This window comes from Artemia franciscana, chromosome 18 (genome assembly GCF_032884065.1).
Source record: "Artemia franciscana chromosome 18, ASM3288406v1, whole genome shotgun sequence".
Classification (NCBI taxonomy): Eukaryota; Metazoa; Arthropoda; class Branchiopoda; order Anostraca; family Artemiidae; genus Artemia; species Artemia franciscana.
In genome coordinates, this window is record NC_088880.1 from 4551575 (window position 1) to 4575702 (window position 24128).

Sequence of the window (24128 nt, forward strand, 5' to 3'; positions counted from 1 at the left end):
AAAGTTAATATTTGATTCTGATCATGTGCAAAAAGGTTATGTGCATCAAGGCGTAATTTCCGGGGATGTTTAGGGGTGTTTCAAATAACTCAAAGGATAATATGTGCATTGAGTTTTTTTCAGAAAGGCTTATTTGCAATATCTCGAGATCAAAGGCATTAAGTTAAAACTTTCAGTCTAGACCTATCGCTGACTCTTTGATTAGATGATAATTGTTTTCCAGTTTATTTTGTAATAACTGCTCAGATCTTGAAATATCAAAGAAAACCTCTTCAGCTCGTAGAACCCATTTATTTTTAAATTTGTTTTTGTTGATTTCCTACCCCACACTTCTTTTCTTTTTAATGTGGCATCTGCTGCCTCCAAAAACTGCATCACTGCACACCATATATAGTTGTGAAAATTGCAGGAGAAATGGGGGAGGGGTTAATTCTGCTTTCTAGGGCTATAATAAGATAAAGATTGAAATGACTAGGAAACGTTCTGCAGATGAAGGATGACAGATTTCCCAGCATCATCCTTGTCGGATAACCGTCTAGGGTCAAACAAATGGCTGATTTACCCTGAATTCGGTGGTAGGGTATCGTAAGGAAAGATTTAATGGAAATGGGAACTTCTTGGGAGGAGGTAAAGAGGAAGCCTTATGATAGATTGGGATGGAGGAGCAGCGTACGTAGCTGTGTTGGCTTCAATCGGTTTGGTGTAGCAGCGAGTTGTTAGTAATAGTCTTAGTATTATATAGTTGCATAAATTGCCACTTAACCAATTTCAAACACTTTGATTTCAATTTCACCATGCTTGGTACTTCCATATAAAATATATAAGCCTCTTACCTTAAGTCGCAATTGACAATCGGGAAGTCCACCAACTAACTGAATTTTGGTACTCAGAACATACACTGTGTTAATGTGAGCCAGAACATTTTCAAACGTAAAATCCATATGAGGTCGAGACATATCAAAAAGATCTGTGACTCGAGAGCCCTCTTCCTTTGCTTGTGGAAGGATTCTCATAATAGCTAGTCCAATTTGCTCAAATTCGAGACTTCGTCGAAATATTAAATGGAATGGAAATGCTTGCTGGAAGATGGCATCAGAAACTGGAGCCATTGCTTAAAGAAAAGTGGAAATAAGTATATTGAAAAGTTGAGAATAAGTTTCCAAATTGTAAAATCATAGCTCAGGAAGACGCTGATAAACTCAGGTAGGATAAGCTCGGCAGATGTACTTGAAAAAGTTTTATTTTGCAGTTGACAACTATCTTGTCAAAAGTTTTACCGCATTAAATGTCATATATTGACTCCTTCAGTTGATGTCTCAAAGAATATATAAAGAATATATTAAAGAATATATAAATAATTTATAAAGATATAAATAATATATAAATTAAAGAATATAAGAATATATATAGAATATAAAGAATATAATAATATAAGAATATTAAAGAATATAAATTAAAGGCTTAAAGAATATGAGATAGAGAGAGAGAGAGAGAGAGAGAGAGAGAGAGAGAGAGAGAGAGAGAGAGAGAGAGAGAGAGAGAGAGAGAGAGAGAGAGAGAGAGAGAGAGAGAGAGTCTTCTAAGAAGGAATCGTGACTGAAAAACTTTTTACTTTTTTGTGGTTTGACAAAAAGCTGGGATAAGCACAATTCCAGACTTTATCTGTGTAGAATTAATTGTCACTAAAAGTTAATCTGAAGTATTTGTTGACCAAATTTTCACATTCATAAATAAAGTATAAGTTGTTTGGTTAGCCAAAATACGGCAAAAGAAAGTATTAGGTTTAAAGCAGATGTTTATAGAACACTCAAGTAGGAGAGTTATCTTTTTTTCTCTTTGATATTGGCCATTAAAAGAGAACAATAAGCTAGACGCAAACAGAAAACAAATACAAGAAATGGTACCGTGTAGAGAATTGGCTAAACAAATCAAATAGGTAGAAAGGACCACTAAAAAGCCTAGACAAATTCGACAATATTCCAATAGAGATCAGTTTATACCAGAGGCAATTTTCTGCGTCGTCAGTTCGGAAATCACTCGATTGATTTCAAAAACTTTCCTTTTAGTTCAACCTGTAATTATATATTTGGATTATCTCTTGTTTTCAATCATCCGTTTCACGGCCTACGTCTTCTTGAGTCACCGTTTAACGAATCTATATATTTTATCTATATGTTTAGTTCAAAGTGCGCAAGTATATTCTATTTTTTGTCCTTTTCCAGTTCAGCTTTATCTTCGGTGACTTTTAGAGGAGATACAATTTCAACAGTAACGGGGCCGTCATTTTCAATTAGTACTGAACGAACCTTTCCAAAGACCCCATCTGGAAAAATATTAAAAAGTCGCTCAATTGATTTCAAAACTTTATTTTTGGTTCAAACTGTAATTATATATTTGGATTATCCTTTGTTTTTAGTCATACGTTCACGTCAACGTCCTCTTGAGCATATGTTTAACAAATCCACATATTTTCTATATATGCTATGTTAAGGCTACTACTGAGCTGTGAGAAGATTTTTTCTTCTCATTTTGAAATTTCGTTTCATTTTTCTTTTCATTTTTCATTTTTCTCTTTCATTTTTTCTTCTCATTTACTTATCATATTCATTTTGTATCTGGTGGTTCTCTGTTGGAGCGCTTCCCTGTGTGGGTTAATTAGTTGGTTGTTACAGTTTTTGCTCAAATTTCATGGTTTTCGATCCCGATCCGGATGAAGCTCTACAAGCTCTTTGAAGATGTCTAAATTATGTTTTCTTTCCTGTTTCTTCTTTTACTTTAAAAAAAAAAAATTTCCGTTTGCTATGTAGTTTGATTTTTCTTTCCTGTTTTATGTTTTCTGTTTTATGTTTTTTCTTATGTTTTATGTTTTATGTTTTTTCTTATGTTTTCTTTCCTGTTTCTTCTTTTACTTTAAAAAATTTTTTTTTCCGTTTGCTATGTAGTTTGATTTTTCAGGATTAAAGTAACACTCTTTATTAAATTGAGCATAATTTTTGGTGTTGAAATTTCTAGAAAATCTTGTTCAACATTTCTAACGGAGGGGTTATGGGAGGTGGATGTTAATATCCGTTATATCGTATTTGATTTTATTTGATAACTCTTTTCACAGGTCTCTAAATCTTGTCACAATATTTAGCTTTGTTGAATCTCAACTAAACTTAAACGTAGTTTGGTGCTATTTCTAGTCGGAATCTACTAATTCTACTAATTAGTAGTAACTACTAATAATACTATTTAGTCAGGGAGCCACACGAGAGAAATGTTGATATTTAAGGATTGAGGTGATCAGCAAGCAGCAGAAGGTTTGAGTGTGCAATCTAATGCAATCGACCATGCTGAAAACGAAAATCGGCGTTATATAGTCGACAAATGGGTGCGACATCCACATTTCTTCAAATTCCCTAAAAATCCATCTTAACTGGCAAAAATTATATTAAAATCGATAAAAAATTACAGGTTACTCCAAAATTGTTCAGCTATACATCAGATCGAAGGTAATTAAATAAAGAATCATATTCTCTTTTCAAAACATTTTTACCTTTGCCGTTCAGTTGTAATCACAAAATTTCGACGAAAAAGTTAACACAATTTATCTCTCTTTTGGATTAATCTTGATCCATCCTGAAAATTTGCCTGACTGAGGTGTATTTTTCTTTAATGGCTTCTATAGGAAATTTATTGTCCTACAAAATGACTGATCCAGAAATTCTCTAACTCCTCTCGTTTTTGAACTATTGACAGAAAAGCGGATTGACCCAATTTTTAGCTCGGATAAGCAGCGGCATCTATCCAGTGTGAATGCGTCAGGGTATCAGATACTTCGGTAACTACGAAAACGACTTTAGACCGTGGTATCAGATACCATCAGGGGCGTCACTAGCCGCTTAGCTTTTGGGGGGGGGGACGTCCAGTTTGTGCCGACGGACTCAAAAATGTGCCGACAAAAAACACCGTTGCCGCTTCGCGTATACAGCAACCTGAATCCTATCTTCCAGTTTTGTTTCTTCTTCAGGTGTCCTTGGAGCAATTTTCGAAAGGAATAATAGGGTTCTTGTTAAATTTTGCTTAAGAGTACTGTTATTTCAGGAAGAGACGTCTGACGGTTCGACGTCACATATTACGATAAGCATCATTATGCAACCAAACACGGACGGCCCACTAAAAAAAGCGTGTTCTTTGAAGAAAAGTTGGAACAGAAACCCTTCCCTGTCGTCTTCAAATCTGATTCAGCCTGGAAAGTTTGGGAAGATGTACGTCAAGAGAAAAATAGAGGCGACCGATAAATGCAGCGATCTCATTGGTTTGTCAGGTGACCAGAAAGTTCCCGTTTCAGACTTTTTCACGATCTGGCTTCTTTGTAGAGCTTTGCCGACGCAGCTCATTAATGTATCAAGTGACTCGGCAGAATCTCAACCATATTTTGGTTTCAAGTGTTTCTCAGCAGTGTATGGCTGTAAGGCTGATATTCCTGTTACCAGGATCAGATACCTGCCAGTGGTTCCCCACTCTCCCTCGAACCCAGCAGTCGTGGAAGAAGTCATTAAGTCTTTCCAGAAAACTGACAGAGAACTAGGACTGAGTTACACCGTCGTCACATGTGACCAGGCCGTATATGAAATCGTTCATGCTCTGAGAGTCAGAAATCCTGAAGCATATTCTGATGTTGTCCTCAGAATGGGCGGTCTTCATATTTTAATGAACTTCATGGGTGCCATCGGTCATATAATGAAGTGCTCGGGTCTAGAAGAGGTGATTTACGAGGCTGGAATTCTGTTGGAAGGAACCGCAAAGAAAGTGATGAGTGGTAAACCGTACTATAAAGCTCGCGCTGCTCATACGTTAGTCCTCGAGGCAATATCCATTCTGTACTGGGAGGCTTTCGGAGATTCTTGCGCAGAATCAGACGATTCATCGTGCATCACTATCTTTGAAGAAATGGGAGATTTACTGCAAAACTTGAAGATCTCAAGAGAGGGTGATGAGAACTTGAACTGTCTAAAGGAAAAACTTACCGCATTGTCCCTGTGGTTAGAAAGGTTCGAGACTTCTCGTGCACGCTCAAAAACCCACAAGTTCTGGAAGCAGTACAAAGAAATGGTACTGGTTTTGTGGCAGTTTTTGTACAGTGAAAGATCTGGTGACTGGGATGGCCATCTTGAAGGAGCTAGCAAAATGCTTCCTTATTTAGTTGCATGTGGTCACTATAAGTATGGCACTTGCTTGATTGAGTACCTGGCTGAGATGCAGGGCTTACCTCAAGAAGTAGATCAGGCATTCCACAATGGACTGTTCAATGTGAAGAGGAGGAATGCAAAATTCAACTGCATATCCCCAGAACATGCTTTAGAATCTACCATTAATTTAGATTCAAAAACGGAAGGTGGAATGACGGGTAATACCATGAATAAGTTGGCACTGGTGAAGTGGACTTTAACTCTTCCGTTCTGTGCCTCAGTCTCGTCTACATTCACTGAGATGCTACGCATTGTTCCCCAGACTGAGTTTGACTCCTCTCACCACGAAGATCACCCTTCCTTCGTTCTGCGGCAACACATGGCTGTTGATAAAGTGAAGTCTGTTCTGGAAGCCAGGCTCAATCCCTTTCGATCCACTGACGAAGATATACTGAATATTTATACGCTTGAGACAGTTGATAGTGAGATAGCTGACAGTCTCCTCAGTGTGTGATCTGTTGGAAGCAGAGCGGTTGATCGCTACTTGGACGGTGAAAAAGGTGCCTTTAGCAAAGTAAAGGTCATGAATAATGAGAAAGCGAAACAGAAAAAAGCAACCAATACTTCTAGTGCTGTAAATAGCCTTACCAATGTTGAACTTCAAACTGTCAAAAGGGTATTGGTGAGTGTTGACTTTACAGGCGAAAGAGGACTTCACCATCTAAATAATTTGCTTTCCCATGAGCTTCTTCCATATGCACCTTCTATATTCCAGAGAAGTGCCATATCTGGAATGGTTGTGCTTCGGACAGGAACAAAGTCAGCTCTTCTGGAGTATTTGAAAACAAAAATCAGCTTGAGCGAGTGGCCCGTTAACCTCGAGATTAGCAGTGAGTCGACTCACTCAAGGGTGGTAGACTTGATGCCCTACCTCAGAAGCCATCCACCAAATCCATCGGAATCCGTTGAGAGCGATGGAAAACGGACATTTTCTACGCTTGTGTCTTTCAACAGCAACGTCAAGGAGCTGCACGTCCTTGCAGATAGATATGATGGGATTTTTGGATATTCCGACGAAGAAGGCAAGGTGATCTGCCTAAAGGACTGCGGTGGTTGCCATGAGCAGCGAGGATGTTCAAACAGGTATCCGGTAGCTCTAAGTAGACACTCAAACCTAGATGACTGGAACTCGTTGCTCTCAAAATTCCAAGATAAAGGCAAGACTGATTGAGCTTCTATTCGGTGAGTTTGAAAACTCAGTTCACCTGCTGCAAGCAGGGTTCACTGTGTACCTCTCAGGAGGCTTTCGAGACCGGATGAGAGTGGTGATGCTCAACAGAAGTGGAAATGCTGATACAAACTTTGAAGAGCGTTTGAGCTGTACCCATGAAGAGGCTGATACAAGAGTTGTGTTACACATGTTGGACTGTTTGGAGAGGGGTTTCGATGTCGTTTTGGTCGATGCGAATGACACAGACATAGTTGTCGTCTTGCTATATCACTACAAGTTATTCCTTGGGAACCACCCAAATTGTGAAAAGCGGAAAGTTTATGTCAGGTTCCACAGCTATTTAGTGCCTATACATCGGCTTTGCAGCAATTTACCGAACGATTTTGTTCACTCCATCTGCCTTCTTCATACGCATTCAGGGTGTGATACCGTGGGTTTCATGTTTTCTAAAGGAAAACGAGTAGTGGCCAAGGCTGTCGAGAAATGGGGATTGGAGAAACCGATTGCTTTGCTTCTCCAAGAGATACAAAAGTCAAAGCTCGACCCTGCGGTTCTAGAAAAATTCATTGTGATCTGCAAAAAGGTCGTTGTTGCCTCATATGGAAAAGACCCAGACCACTTTACCTCTCTTAATGAATTAAGAGTGCATTTGTACCCTCGAAAGCGGGAGCTTAAGTATTTGCCATCATCTGACGCTGCCTTTGAGTGTCATGCTAAGCGCGTGTACCTGCAGTTGGACATTTTTTTGCAAGCAAATCGAGCAAAGCCACAGTTTCTGGATCCCCTGCAATTTGGCTGGATGTTTCAAGACGGTGGGGTTAGGCCAGTTGTGTCTACCCTTCAGGCATTTCCAGAAGGTTTGGTCCCCCAGTACTGCTCGTGCAAGTGCTGTACAAAACAATGTTCATGTGCTGGAAATAGACCTTGCGATTTACTTTGTGGCTGTGGTGGGAAGTGTTTTATGGACGAGTTTGATATGCTTGATGGATAATTTGATATGCTGAGCTACTTTTTAACTTTTGTAGTAACAAGTGCCGTTCACGAAATCCGTAGCAGGTGTTAGTATAGTAATCTTTTTTTTGTTTATTCAAGCTTATTGAATAATAATCTTGTCAAGTTTACTAATAATTCTGATTAGGAATGAAAGAGAGTTGTAATCAAGGTCATTGTTGAGTATAGTGGCAATCTTCCTGTCTGAGATAATAAAACTATCCACTACCAGCTGAATCTAGGCGTGAAATCTTTTCCAGCGCGAATAAAAAAAAATTAAAATTGCAAGTTTCAAGGTCATTCGCGATGGTCCCTACTGTACTCGTCACTTCTGGCATCAGTTACGAAAGATTTGGTGATCATTGTGGAAATTTTTCCGAAACGTGATTTAATAGTAAAAAAAACGCGAAATTTTCAATTTTCGGGGTCAAGCACCCCCCGGCCGAGTATATAACGCCCATTTTCGTGATCAGCGCTATCGATTACCCCATATTCCGTTGTCAAAACTTCTGCTGCTCACTGATCACCTACCCGACACATTTTCGTTGAGTGGCTCCCTGACTAATTTCTAGTCGGGATATCTACCAATGAAAATTGACGTATTTCAGCCAATTTCAGAAATCTTATTTTTAGAAGTGAGAGCTGTCACATTCAAGAGTAATGTGGAGCAATCATATTTTTTCCCGAATGACTCATTTTTTGTTATTCTAGCATCAGTAAAACCAAAAGGCTTTTGTATTTTTATTGTATCACTTTCGAATACATTTGCAAAAAAAAATTAAAAAACGCATCAAATATTTATTTATATTTAATTTTGTTCCGTTTTTATAATTTGGCCAAACATTTCGGGGAGGGAGGCCCAAAACCCTAGCCACCCTCCCCTGGATATGGCCTTAAGAATTACCGTTTTCTTCTTGGAAAGCCATTTAATAAAAAAAACTAATTTAAGAAGCCAACTCCGAATTTATGAAAGATTGGCAATAAAAACGTTCCACCTGATGAAAATTTAGCTGTATTGACCAGAATCCTAGCAAAAAGATGCTAATCCGCATTTTACCCCTGAATATGAACTGACATTTCAACTGTAAAACAGATTCTGGGTACAGGTAGTACTTGGAATCATGGCTGCCCGCTAAGTCAGCCAGCAGCTCTGCCAATGAGCTCCTACTAATCAAACTTTCATTAGACCTTGAAAAAATCTCTCTAATTGCCATAAATAAATAAACTAGCTTATTGTTTGACGGGATGAAGTACAGCCTAAATGGCTTGCCATCTTGCCATCTCTGGCCTTTGTTTCCAGCCGGATGATCAAACAATTCACGGTAGCGAACTCTGAAAAAGGAGCGATTCGGCCCAATAGCAACTGAAACTCTGAAATGGAATTTTGATAACAGTATATATAAAAGGGATTGGCTTTTATGCTGATTCCAAATACATAAAATGAGTCTAAGGAAATGTCGTTTATTTTTAAAAAGGGAGCAAACATCCCCAAAAAGCCAAGGAACCTAAATAAGAGTACCTATATCAGATCTCTCTTTTTTCTCTCCTTTTCTCCTTATAAATCCTTTTTTCAATGGCTTAGACATGATTTTTCTTACATTTAATCTAATCTTACGGCATTCCTTAAGCCATGAAACCCCAAACTGAACATATCAAAGCATATCTTTTAAGCACGACATCTTCCAAATACATAGGAACGCTTTCGCTTTGTCCATCTTATCAGACCCATTTTAGAGTATTCGCAAGTTGAGGAGTTGCCGAAATGCAACGCAAGTAGAGATCCTGAGGTTTCCCACTAGCGTACTATCGATAAGTTCATCCTACTAATCAATCCATGGCAGAAGATTACAGAAGAAATTATGTTTAGGGAAAGAAGTGAACAAATCAGTAAAATAGATAGCGCAAGAGACACTGGTGAGGAGTATAGCATAGCTCTCACCTGCAAATCTTTTGGAAGGATTGGACACCAACCCTATACAGCTAAATATGGTATTTTTCAAGTAGGGTCCAACCTCCACGCAGATTCAGATTAAAAAAAAAAATCTAGATTGCGAACTTTAAGCTCGATATCAACTCACAGATTAAAAATCAGAAATAGCACAGACGATCGATCATCAAAACTATCTTTTTAAACAAAAATTTGAGCTAAGAAAAAGGGGAGTTAACCATTTACAACAATGGTACTCTAGGATATTTGGCAAGAAATCACACAATGGAGAAGAAAAGTCTACACCATCTCATAAAGCAGTTGTTTTCCCCATACTAAGGTGTCAGAATAGGCGAATCATTTAGGAAATGGTTAGTAGGATCACAGAAGGATATGCATTCCCAGCAATAATCCTAAAATAGCATGCAGTTGCTCTGCAAAAATTATTCTAATTTGTAGAATTAAGGAAGAAGAAGAAAATGCCTCCCTTTCGTATTTCAGTGTTAATACTTATTGCTACCTTGTCTTGAGGATTTGTTAAATAAAGAGTGTGAAAAATAAGAGGATATTTGAAAAATAAAATCTTACAAACCGATGGATAGGCTACCTATATTAGTTAGATATTACCCTATATATATATATATATATATATATATATATATATATATATATATATATATATATATATATATATACTCTCCTATGTTAATTTATTATATTTTGTCCTATATTACTGAAGACCCCATCAAACTTAAGCCCTTACTAAAAACACGGGGCCAAACTTATAACTTGATAATGCAAAAAAGTATAATTTTACGATACATATGTTCCTTTTCATTATCTTACATATTTGATTTAGCTTGATAAAGTTTTTTTTACAGCGTGAGAAAGTATTTTAACGAAACGTGCATTTAGTACCATTATCTAATTCTATGGCTATGACTACTACTACTACTACTTATGTGCCTAAGGGAATCAAGATGAAGATTCAAGAGAATGTTAAAGAAGATGCTGATCAATAATAAAACACACTATGTTCATGTAAGTTGTTAAAAGGGCGTATCAGCAATATGTTGGAAATGGCTCAGAGTATTATGGTGACATTGTCAAAATTCTGTTCTCTGGGGCTAGAACCAGCCTCCCCGTTATTCTTTTTCCGCTGTCCCGCCAAACATGCCAGATCAAAGGTATACTATGTTACCAGATGAGGTAGCCGTTTTATTATGATGTTGTAATTCTCAAAGATAATAATTCTGCACCTTCACGGAAAGTGATTGATACGTTCTAGAACAAAAGGGGAAAGAATGGTGGTGTGTGGACTTACAAATGTCACAGATCTTAATTTACGATGTTCTTCCGCACTTGAGAGCAATTTTCTTTGTTAGCTTACATTTTTGAACTGCTGAATACACGGAAGTGACACATTTTGCAGAGAAACACACCCGTAGAAGCCCCGTTTAGGATGGTACAAGATCTTGAACGGATGTTAACCATTTCAGACAAAAATTTATGCCCAAAGCTGGGAATTTGGATTTGTTGACCCTTCAAAGACCAAATATATACCAAATGCACAATATTTGCACCAAATAAGACGCAAAAATGAAAAATGGCACCAATTCTTAAAAAAAACATGCCAATAGGTTTATTTGGCACAATAAATCCATTTGAACCCCCTACCCTCGAGAGGGTTTTTTCATTTCGGATATCATGTTATTCCATTAAACGAAGGTTCAGCAGAGTCACAAAATATTGTAATTAAGCTGCCAGAGCTACCAGCAGCAAATCAGACACTCATTATACATCTGCCAACTTGAAATGTTTTATAAAGGAAAAGGAGTTACCATCATTCGGTATTTCAGACTCCACATTCCAGGTTTCAAGCAAACTTTTGTTTTCTGACTCTTCTGATCTTACATCTGCTATTAAAAACTTTGTGTGATCATCAGCTGATTCCTTGGGCAAAAGTTTAACCTCAACTTCGGTATTATGCAGCCTCTTTGCTACGGTCTACAAATGAAAACACTATTAATGGAGAATCGAAAGCTACATGAGTGAAAACTTTAAAATACGTATTTATGAGATTTTCTCTGCTCGAACAGCTTCTATTAAACAGTCAGTCTACTTCGATATTTCATTAAATACTTTAATAGCTTACTTTAGTACTTTAAATAATGAATACTGTTGTTTTCCGGTTTACCGTTAATTGGTAAACCTGGCTAAGGGACTAGAGACTTCATTTCTCTTTTTAATTTCAAAATAAACAAGAATGTATTTTCGATGTGTTTAAGCGGTTCAGTTTTATCGGCGATTTATTTCAATTTCGATGCCATTTCAATGCCATTTCATTTCAATGCCATTTCATTTCAATGCCATTTCATTTCAATGCCATTTCATTTCAATGCCATTTCATTTCAATGCCATTTCATTTAAATGCCATTTCATTTCAATGCCGTTTCATTTCAATGCTATTTCATTTCAATGTCATTTCATTTCAATGCCATTTCATTTCAATGCCATTTCATTTCAATGCCATTTCATTTCAATGCCATTTCATTTCATTGCCATTTCATTTCAATGTCATTTCATTTCAATGTCATTTCATTTCAATGCCATTTCATTTCAATGCCAAATAGCAAGGAGCTACCCACTTCAACATCTTCCAATTTTCTAATCTGGTTTACTGACTTATCTACCGATTCTTCCTAACTTTTTTCCAACTGCAAAAAAACATCCCGAGCCTTGGCTATTCTACTTTTAACATCTTCCTTGCTCCAACCGTTTCTACTAATAATACTACCAAGGTAAGTGAAGTTGTCCACCTTGTCAATCTTCATTTATTGCTAGACTTCTCAAAAAAATGCTTAAAAAAAAATCGTTTCGAAAAACGTTCTACGAATATTATCCAAATTATTTTAAACAATAATATTCACAAACTAATAATAATGAAAGGAAAGAATCAAAATAGAACCACTGTTTAATATAAGGATCTATTTTCATTCTTTCCTTTCATTATTATTAGTTTGTGACGATTTGTTTTTGTCGTTGATGTTATGACAAATAACAAACCACTGTTAGAATCGATAATTAAATGTTTGCCATAACATCGTTTTTGTCATACTGTCAAAAGAAATATCCTATTTGTCATAACATCGTTGATGTTATAACAAATAACAACCCACTGTTAGAGACAAAACTGTTTTTAGTGAAGTATAAAAGAGACTCTAGCCTTTAGAAAGCTTAGAGAATGCTAACCTTACTGTTGTTTGTAGTAATTTCTGCTTATTTTGAGTTTTAATCGATTATTTATTATAATTTTTATTTGCTTTCTGTTTTATTCATTGATAGAGATGTTTGTCCGTTTTGAGTTTGAATTATTTGTGTATTTCATTTCTCATCGTCTTTGACTAAATACAACCCTTACATTATATTAGAAAATCTTTGTCTTGGCTAAAAATTCTGATTAGTTTCCTAGTAAACCTACATAAAAACACATCTTAGAAATGTGATTAATTTAAAAAACTTTTCCTTGTAACAATTTTTTCAAGGATGAGTAAAGAGCTATATGTAGCCAACAATGAGCAGGAATAATGTTAAATAATCTTTTAAGCATATAACTACCACAAGCCACTATCAATAGATGACTAAAACTCAAAATGAACATAAATTACAATAAATAGCCCAGTAAAATTCAAAACGAGCAGAAACTAACATTAGTAGGGCTGATAACCCCCATGCATTCTTAAGCCCAGAACACAATTTGCGTCTTACTGAAAAAAAAACAGAAAACAAACAAACAACCTTGGATTGTCAGTTTACTTGACTTATACTGTTATTTATTCCTTAATGTTGTGATAATTTTTTAGTTATGAAGGTAAAACAAGTGCTCAAAATACATTTTGTTTTCAGTAAAGCGTAAATTATGTTCTGGTCATGAGAAGTCATGTCAGCAACACTCGTTCTTCTTGTTTTGAAGAATGAGTAGTGCTAAGTGTTGCACTAAACTTCTGGCTGTTTTGAGTTTGACTCGGCTATTATATTGTATTTTCTGTTCGTTTTGAGTTTCATTAATTTCTTGATATGGGCTTATGGTAATGGTTTAAGGTTAAAAACTTTATAAATTAGATGTGCTTTCCATATTGCTAGATTTTTTCAAGAGAAATTGCCTACAAATTTTTCTGGGCACCAGGCTGACTAACTGTATTTTAAATAACAGGCTGTACGAAAGGTGTGGTACAATCCCGCTTTCTAGGGTTACAATGAGATGAAGGTTGTGATGGCTAGGGGACTTTCTGTGGATGAAGGATTACAGATTCCCGAAGATTCTGCTTTTTGGCCATGTGTCTAGGGCTAAAGAGAAAGCAGGTCGTCCGCGGTTTGGGCGGGAGGATGTCATAAAGAAGTATTTATGGGACATGGGAACTTATTGGGAGGTTGTAAGGAGAGGGGCCTTGAATAAATTGGGATGGAGGAGGAGCCTGTGCAGCTGCGTTAGCCTCAGGCAGCTTGGCGCTACGTTGAGTTGTTAGTAGTGGTAGTAGTATAAAACGAATTTCTTGAAACGATCTAGAGATGTTGTCGACTAAAAAAAAATCAAAATGATTGCGTGGAATAAACGGTTTGGCTTTGCTTTAAGAAAGTAAATAGAATTATAAATAATGTTTAAGAACTATAAACCATCAATTTTCTTTGGATGGTATTTTAATTGTGAGCATATAATTTGTAAACATCATTGATTATTCTATTTACTTTCTTAAAGAAAAGTCAAATTATTTTATTGCACACAGTCGTTTTAATTTTCTTAATCTGGATCATCTCTAGATCGTTTCATGAAATTTGTTCGAAAAGAAAATCGTTCGATTATACTACTACCACTACTAACGATTCGCCGCATTACCAATCTGCCTGAGGTCAATACAGCTACATGGACCCCTCCTCAATCCCACTCGATTCAAGGCCTCCCTCTTTACACCCTCCCAAGAATTCCCTATTTCCCCGAAATCTTTAATATGACTTCCTCCAACCCCCCCCCCACGGACGACCTGCTTTCTGTTCAGCCCTAGACAGTTGGCCGAAAAGGAAAATCTTCGGGAATTTGTCATCCTTCAATCGCAGAAAGTGCCCTAGCCATCTCAACCCTTATCTCAATATAACCTTAGAAAGCGGGATTATATCACATCTTTCGTACAGCCTACTGTTTGAAATACGGTTAGTCAGCCGGGTATCCAGAAAAATCTATATGCAATTTCTCTGGAAAACTTCTAGCAAATCTTAATCTGTTTTTTTGGAGCGCCCATATTTTAGAACCACATTTGACCACTGTCGTCATTTTGTCTTCCAGTATTCTAATCTGATTTCATGAATTATTTTCCTTTTTTTTCCTAACTTTTTTCAACTGTGAAAAACACCCTGAGCCTTGGCTATTCTACTTTTAATATCTTCCTTGCTCCAGCCGTATTTACTAATAATATTACCAAGGTAAGTGAAGTTGTTCACCTTATCAATCCTTTCGTTATCTGGCGTCCCCTTTTCATCTTCATTTATTTCTAAACTTCTTAAAAAATTGCTTCAAAGAAAATCGTTTCAAAAAACATTCAACAAAAAGTATTCAAATTATTTTAAACAATTAACGGTTTGGTGTACATTAATGATGTTGAAACTTCAATAGCCAAAATGTTCTTGGTAAATTATTTTAACACGGTCAATACCTTATAGACTTTATTTAGCTTGAAAAATTCTATGGAGGCATTAAAAGTGCTTTATGGCACTTTTTTCACCCTACTCAAGAAAATGCATTCGATAGGTTTATATAAGTTGCACTCCTATATCTTACTTAGATCTGTAGATAATTCGGAATCTCTGTTTCTTCTATATTGATTTACGTCTGCCTTCTAACATGAAGGCAGAACATGAAGGCTGCCTTCTAACAACAAAATGTGGTTTTGTTTTGCTGGATGATAATATAAAAAACTTTTTTCACGAACAACCTTTTGTCAAAAACACTGGAAATGCCAGAAGTATATAATCTATTCATTATTCTTTTGTAATTTTTAAAACTAAACATACAACCATTTGAGTTACTAGGACACTAATTCCTAAAAAAAAGAATTGCATAATTTTAAGGGGGTCGGAAATCAGAGTGCAAAGATCGAACTATTTAGGACATAAGAAACGAATGCTAGACCAAAGGGTGTGAATATTGTCTTTTCCTCCCACAGGTTATCTGTTTAAAAGAAGGCCTCGAGCACACTAAGATTCAACCGTCTGTCGAACCTGTGCAGCCTTAATATCTAGATACAAAAGAAGTGCGAAGACATCGTAGCTGCTGTATCAAACTTGAGGAAATACTGATTCCTTCCCCTTGATGCTCTGGGTACCTCTTGCTGCGCATGCAGAACTATGACAGGGTAATTTGTTACTTTTGACTAAATTACTAAAAGTTTGTAGCATTCCCAAAAATTTTCAATTTAAAGTGAAATGCAGATCATTCCCCTAGCTATTGAAATGATCATTAGTTCCAACACCGGTCGGTGAGAATAATAGCGAAGTTTAAAATTATGACATTGGAGATTTCACAAAGTTATGGATAATGAAGTTTAAAGTTGCAACTTTAAATTAAAATAGATATAGTTATATTGGAAATGTGCTCCAAATTAGGTGTATGGGAATGATAATAAAGCTTAAAGTTTCTTAAGTATTATCTAATGAAGTTTCAGTTTCCAACTTTGAGGTTAAATAAGAACAATTACCTTAACTATTCCAATGACAATATATTCCAAGCCTTGTCTGTGGGAATAATAATGAAGTACAAGCGCCCCATCCTCCGGCCTATCTGTACATCTAAAAGAAGGTGCTCTCATACCTGGATAGATTGTCGCAAGATGGTCATGTAGCGCATCAAGGTTCTGAAATATGGTTTGACAATTAATTGAAAATAGTAGGCTTCAGCTTATTGTCATTCACAGTCTTCAGATCCATGAAAACGGTCCACCTTGGCATAACTAAAATATACCACCTTTATTTCGTTACAAAATATTCGGCATAGGCTAGGGCCAGTGTAAAATAAAAAAAGGCTGTAATTTTGAAGTTAATACTTTCCAGATGCACTAATTAAAAGATCACTTGAAAATTGAAATGATATAAAGAATTCATTTTTCAACAACCTAAAATTTCAGCATAATCAAAGAAACATAGTGATCATTATTTGGGTCTGGGTTGGAAATGCCAAGAGTGTTCAACTTCGTTACTTAGCATTTTTGGCTGCGATAAGTTGTGAGTCTCGCTGTCGCTTGTCTTCTAACCGTAATGTTTTTGTGAATTATTTGAATTCGCGACACTTTGAGGTGCTTCTTTTCGCACTTCCTCCAACAGCAGATACTATTGTGCTTTGGTCCCATCTTTGATAATGGCTTCAATACAGTCATCCCTGGAAAGAAACTACTTTTCCTGGAAATTTGACATACCTAAATCGTTTTTATTTGGGAATAAACTACCAGTGTGCAAATTTTCAGAAAAAAATAATCAAACTGCTAATTAGACAAATAACATACATACATACATATACCATTATTGCTGTCTTAAAGTAAATAAATGCGACATGATTATCTATTTTTGCTATTAGTAGTAGATTGTTTGTTCCGCATTCCCTATGTAAAGGGTGTAGAAACAAATTGTTAATACGGTCTAATGAGTCTGGAGCGAATAATCAGTGCTAATATAAAAGGTCAGGAGGCGTATACTTTCCTTTTACATGTTGTAATTTTAAAAATAATAGCTTTAATTTACTTAGATTTTATGTTTGGAGCAAGCTAAAGTAACAGTTACTTTTATGCTGCATGGTATGTTTTGTCGGTAGCAAAATAGATTGTATCTTAAGAAATACAGGATACTATTGGTTCTAAGAAGAAACTACAGGATACTACTGGTTCTAAGAAGGAACAGTTTAAATTCTAATGACCTTTAAGGAAAGTATCATTATTTGGTCAGTTCCCTTTTCGATATTCCATTTTTTTAGTCTGGGGGATTAACAACCTCAGATTTTTACAGATGCCAAAGAAGCAAGGCCCAAATGTGGCCTTAGCAAGAGTATCTTTCGTAGAGATGACAAAATATTATTCTAGGACTTAATTTAGCTTAAGGAATATTAATTGTATTGTAAGAGCAACGCAAATTTTTTTCTTTTTTTTTTTGTTCCTAGCACCCCAATTTCAGCTTATTCCTAGAAAGTAGTAAAGGCCTTTCCTCTGCGGTTTTTAAGGAAAGTGTGGACCTTGGGTTGGACTGATTAATATGACTTGGCATTTTGGAAAGATTCGTAGAACTCTTGCCTGGGGCCAAAAATCTATTGTTTCTACCCATTTCTGTTCGTGATTTCAGCTGAGTTTATCATTTGGTTTTTTGCACTTGGGATTGCGGTAGAGAAATGGTATCAGATATGCCTATTAGAGTTTAAAAGTTCTTTCATTGCTTAAGAAATTAGAGTTTATCCTTCGCTCCTTTCTAAATGATGAAACGTTAGAAACTTGTCCTACGGCAAAAAAGTCAACTTTTGAACTAAGACAGATAATTTTTTTTCGACGGCAGTGAATAGCTCTGGATGAGCTGATCAAAGTATATGTCATCCATTTTTTGGTAGAAAAAATTCCTTCATGAGATATATCAGTTTGAAAATTTAAAGGGGTTGACAACTTCAGTAGTAAGGTTCACACTGAAACCAAAAATAGGCCGATACAGAAATGGTATCAGATATGCCTCCTAAACTTTAAAATTTCTCTCATTGCTAAAGAAATTAGAGTTTTTTCCTTTGCTCCTCTCTAAGGGATGACGCCAGAAACCTGGCCTACGACAAAAAAGTCAACTTTTGAACTAGGACAGATATACTTTTTTTTTCAACGGCAATCGATAGCTCTTGATGAGCAGATCAGAGTATATGTCATCCGTTTTTTTAGAAAAATTTCTTCATGAGATATACCAGTTTGAAAATTTAAAGGGGTTGACAACTTCAGTAGTAAGGTACACACTGAAACCAAAAATAGGCCGATACCAATTGTGAAACATATAGGGAAGTTTTAAGCAACAGTATATGTTAGATCATAATCACCTTCGGCAATTAGGTGTTCGCAACTTTTTTTAGTTGTCTACTTATTATTTGTTTCCGGTGTATTTAATGGCAAGACCGATTTTGTTCCAGTGGCAAGACATGTAGAGGACTTGTAAGTAATAATCGGCTGTTAGGCTACAATCATCTTCAGTGATGAGGGGTTTGTAACTTTTTTTAGTTGCAATGACGGGTTTGCAACTTTTGCGACTTGGTGTAGCTAGTATTTATTTTAAGATCTTTAAAATAAGGATAACTTTAGCGTTTACTCGAAGCGAGGAAACAAAATCAAAGTGTTGCTCTCGCAACACTTTACTTGGCGAAGCCAAACAAAGGTTGCCACAACACCTCACGTTGCCCATGCAACTTAGATCTAGGTTATTTTCTTTTATGACAGTTGGGTAAAACAGTAAAGTCGATCTTTGGAACTAATAGGTTAATGCATGAGATCCAAAGTCTGAGTGATAACAGTGAAAGTTTGAAAGCTTTATTATTTAGTAAAATTAATAAGTTTTTTTATGTAAAGGAGAGCCAAGGCAAAAACAAAAAAAGAAACAAAAATTTTTTGCTACTTACTTGTAAGAAGTCTCTTGGGCAAGAGCCAAGAACTTTCAAAATTCTATCATAGCCTGATTCTTGACAGAACTCAAAAAATAGCTTCCCAAACGCTTCAAGCAAGTCGTTTGCTGGTATCCCTAAAAACAAAAATTTTCAGTGAATGAAAATATAGTGCCAGTGCCTGACCCAGGGATGAATACCCCTTGGCTTGAACATAGTTTTTTTTTAAGGTTTCTGCTACCAATAGGGTGCCCTACTACCCCATTTGGACGTAACAATTGGTGAAGTCAAAACATTCAGGTTTCTATATTAGTTAGTGTTTTTTGTTCACTTAATTGTTTTGAAATAAGACTCCTGTTTTCTTATGTTTTTATTTGTATAATTCTCTATTACAGGCAGCTGTAGAACTAGCAGAAAAATTAGTAGCAGTAGTAGAAGTAGTAGTAATAGCAGTAGAAGCTGTAGTAATAGTAGTATTTGCAGTAGTGGTAGTGGTAGTAGTAGCAGTATTGGTAGTAATAGTTGTTGTTGTAGTAGTAGTATTAGTAATAGTAGTAGTAGTGGAAGTGGTAGTTGTAGTAATATTAGTTGTATTAGTAGCATTATTAATAATACTAGTAACAGTAGTAGTAATACAAGAAGCAGTAGCAGTTAAGGTTGCATTCACAGTGGCAGTTGTGTTAGAAGTAGTAGTTGAAAGTAGTCGTAGTTGCAAGTGGCCGTAGTCAAGTTGCAAGTAGTCACGGTTACAAATAGGCGAAGTCTCAGTCATAAGCAGCCACAGTAGTAGTGGTAGTAGTAATAGTAGTAGTAGTAGTAGGAGTGGCAGTAGTTTTAGTGGTTGTAGTAGCAGTAGCAATAGAAAAGGAAGTAATAGTAGTAGAGGTAGTAGTAGTAAAAGTAGAAGAGGTAGTATCAACAATAGTAGTAGAAGTAGTATTAGTAGTACTGAAAATTTCACGTTAACACCCTCATGTGTTCCTAGGGTATTGCTAATACGCCCCTTTTATATCCTGCATGTATACATGTATATAGTCTACTCTGATTTAGTTCAACATCTTCGTCAATATTTCCTGAAAGTTTCTACCTTAAAGCCCTCATTCCAACTATTCAGATAAACTGGATTGAAATCTCCATAGTCTTTAGGTTACAACAGGGCTGAAGAAATTCTGACTTTATCGTTTTACAGCTTTGAGCATAGACAAATATAAATCAACCTTCCCCCTGAAAATATCCTGAAAATTTTAATATAGTTCCATTGGATGTTTCTGAGGAACTGCATATAAGCCCCTTTGATTTAGCTCATTATCTACGAAGACAAGCCCTGAAATTTCAAAACTTGAAAGTTCTATTTTGACATCCTGAATGCACAATAATCCTACCCTATGAACTTAGCAAATGTTACAACTAAACAACCACCTCCCAAAAGAAAAAGGAGCTTCAATCAAGTTAGAAACAGATATTAAGCTCCTGATACTACTCAACTGACAGGAAGTGAAGGTAATCAAATAGTTCGTGGTAGCGAACTGTAGTAAGGAGCGACCCGGCTCAATAGTAACCGAAACTCTAAAAAATGGAATTTTGATACCAATAGTTATATCAAAAGAATCGCATTTTAATTCTGATTTTAAATATATGATTTTCATCAAAAGTTACGAGCCTGAGAAAATTTGCCTCATTTTAGAAAATAGGGGGAAACACCCTCAATAAGATCATACGATAATCCATCCATCAAATTCAGCGTATCAGAGAACCCTATTGTAGAAGTTTCAAGCCCCTATCTACAAAAATGTACAATTTCGCATTTTTTGCCAGAAGACAAATCACAGATGCGTGTTTATTTGTTTTTTTTTTTTTTTTTCTATCGACTCATTGGTCCTAGAATGTCGCGAAAGGGCTCATTCTAACGAAATTAAAAGTCCTAGTGCCCTTTTTAAGTGACCGAAAAATTGGAGGGCACCTAGGCCCCCTCCCACGCTCATTTTTTCCCCAAAGTCACCGGATCAAAATTCTGAGATAGCCATTTTATTCACCATAGTCGAAAAACGTAGTAACTATCTCTTTGGGGACGACTTACTCCCCCGCAGTCCCTGTGGGAGGCGCTGCAAGTTACAAACTTTGACCTGTGTTTACATATAGTAATGGTTACTAGGAAGTGTACAGACGTTTTCAGGGGGATCTTTTTGGTTTGGGGGGAGAGCTGAGGGGAGGGGTTACGTGGGAGGATCTTTCCATGGAGGAACTTCTCATGGGGGAAGAGACTTTCAATGGAGGGAGCGCAGAATTTTCTAGAATTATTTAAAAAACAATGAAAAATAAATATGAAATTTTTTTTCTACTGAAAGTGAGGAGCAGCATTAAAACTGAAAACGAACAGACATTATAACGCATATGAGGGGTTTACCTCGCTCTTTACGCTAAAGTATTTTTAGTAATTACAACTAATTATTCTACGGTCTTTGTGATTCAGGGGTCATTCTTAAGGAATTAGGACAAAATTTAAGCTTTAGTGTAAAGAGCGTGGTATCGAAGAGGGGTGAACCCCCTCATATACGCAATAAAAACATACGAATACAGAAGTTCGCTACGTAAGTTAATTCGTAAGTTACGTATATTTTTTACTTATGAAAACGTTCGTAAAAAATTAAAAGTTATAATTGCCTTTTTAAGTAATCCAAAAATTGGAGGGCAACAAGGCCTCCTCCCTCGCTCCTTTTTTCTCAAAATCTTCCGATTAAAACTATGAAAAAGGCATTTAGCCAAAAAAAAATAATATGCAAATTTCGCTTTAATTATTTATGTGCGGAGAGCGAAGATCAAAACATGCATTAATTCAAAAACGTCCAGAAATTAAACAAAAAAAAGTTTTTTTAAATGAAAGTTAGGAGCGACATTAAAACTTAAAACGAACAGAAATTACTCCGTATATGAAAGGGGCTTTTCCTTCTCAACGCCCCGCTCTTTACGCTAAAGTTTTTTACTGTTTTAAAAAGTAGAGTTAAGAGAAAGAGCCGAACTTCAGCGTAAAGAGCGGGGCGTTGGGGAGGAAAAGCCCCTTTCATATACGGAGTAATTTCTGTTCGTTTTTAGTTTTAATGTCGCTTCTTACTTTCATTTTAAAAAAATTGTTTTTTTTGTTTAATTTACTACAAGGCCTTACTATTTGAACATGATTTATGTCCATTTCCCAAATCAAACACAGGAATATTTGCCATGTAAATGCAATGTAAAAACTTTTTATTATTTTTCTGTTGTTGTTGGGAAAGATAGTGAAGTAATATTCGACAGTCAAATTCAACTTTACAATCACATGGAAAGTCTCACGGTAAATAATATGCTGAATATGACCAAGGGCTATCAAGATTCTTTACTAATGCACCTGAATCAACCACTCCCTATTTTTGACTTAACATGTATTTTACAGACCCCATTGATGCTTTTCATACCTATGCAAGCAAAATTAGAGCCAATATTTAAGCAATGATCTTGAATTTGGGGTAAGGATGGGGTAAAGGCTAGTGTAAATTATTTTTTCTATAATAGTGAAAAGTCAGAAAAGGATTTCTCAGTGAACATTTTTATTGAGAGTCAAATCTTTTATCCTGTCTACATGACTTTGATTGTAAATTTTTAAGGTTAATAACTAAATTAGTTAGCAGAGCTGGTAGTTTTATTGAGAGGGAAAGCGGGTCAGTGAAAATTTTAAAATAATTAGGGCAAATTTCGAAGGGACTCTATTCTAACGAGAGGCAGGGAAACAGGATAAACCATCATATTTGTATCCAGATTTGTTGGCCACTAAAAGTGTTCAGATTTTAAATTTTATTACCGTTTTGCAATGTTTCAAATATGCCATTTAATTGCAACTCGTTACGATTGAAATATAGATTACGTATTGTAAGGAGGGAGAGAGTGTATGTAGATAATGTTTTTAGGGGATAGGTTACCGTTTTTATGATTTAGCCACAAAAGAGTTAGATAATGAAAAAATCTAAATAGAACACAAGAGAAAGAGAGAGAGAGAGAGAGAGAGAGAGAGAGAGAGAGAGAGAGAGAAAGAGAGAGAGAGAGTGAGAGATAAAAAAGAGAGGAATATATGCAGAGAGAAAGGGAGAGTGAGAGTAAGAGAGTAGGTGAAGAGAGAGAGAGAGAGGAAAAAAGGAAAACAGTACATTTGAAAATAGAAGGTAAACACCGTACCCTAACAGCTGCGACATAAAAAAGCAACAGTTTTGTATCCTTTATTTCCATTCTTTGGCATAAACACTGGGGGTAGCTTCTTTTAGTGCCACAAAAAGGTTCATGCGAATTTATGTGTGGCTAGCCAAAATGAACTTTGCATTAGCTGTATTTTGATAAATTTCACTGTGGTGATTTTCCTTTGATTTGAGCTTTGCTTGAACTACCTCTTTGAGCAAATGCAGTTTTCATTCAGACTTCGTCCAGTTAAGACCAGTGTTGAAAAAGGATTATATTTTGAATAGTGATTTCAGTGTTACGCAATAGAGTAAACTTGTACGTTTTGTAAAAGTACTGGATCTAATTACTCAGTGACGAAGAAATTAAATCTTTTTTGGATACTTTTTCTGGATAATTTTAATGAGAAACAGACGAAGGCTGGTACGTCTATAAATAAGAAAGGCAATTAAAAGGTAACATTTTTCTAATTATCCGATATACCTGGAGGATTCGAAATTAGAGGACTAGCGTTTGTAAAATTCAAAGAATATCCAAAATGGCCGGTTCGATTTGTGGATACTGTTCAAAAGAAAAACGGATCACACTACGGTGTTTTCTGCTACGGCACGCATGAGATATTAACGGTTCAAGAATCTCAGCTTGAACCATACCAAGAAACTTTTTATGAAGCTGTGAAGAATAAAACCAAAGGAGTAGCAAATGTATTCTGCGAAGTTACCACTTTTCCGGATATTTACTTAGAAAAGTTAAACTTGGATCGGGCTTCTCTTGCCTCCGTTGTGGAAAATGCTCAAATAGAACTTCAAAATCTGCGAAGTGGTTTGAAAAACGAAATTGAAAAAAGAGTTCGTGACAATTTGAGCACGGTACCTTCTACAGGGCTAGCATCATCAGTTACAGAAGACATCGTTTGTAAAATCCATGATTAAATTTTGGTTGAATACTCGGCAAAGT

At 36.1% G+C, this 24128-nt stretch overlaps 1 protein-coding gene across 1 annotated transcript in view; it reads right to left on the reverse strand.

Moving 5' to 3' along the window:
- Positions 1 to 24128, reverse strand: part of LOC136038990 (guanylate cyclase soluble subunit beta-1-like) — an 84026-nt gene that overhangs the window by 43996 nt on the left and 15902 nt on the right. Inside the window, exons 4-7 of the mRNA XM_065722509.1 lie at positions 18993 to 19111; positions 16069 to 16224; positions 11164 to 11329; positions 834 to 1111 (exon numbers count right to left, since the gene is read on the reverse strand). Coding sequence (XP_065578581.1) covers positions 834 to 1111; positions 11164 to 11329; positions 16069 to 16224; positions 18993 to 19111 — 719 coding nt within the window. The remainder of the gene's footprint in view (positions 1 to 833; positions 1112 to 11163; positions 11330 to 16068; positions 16225 to 18992; positions 19112 to 24128) is intronic.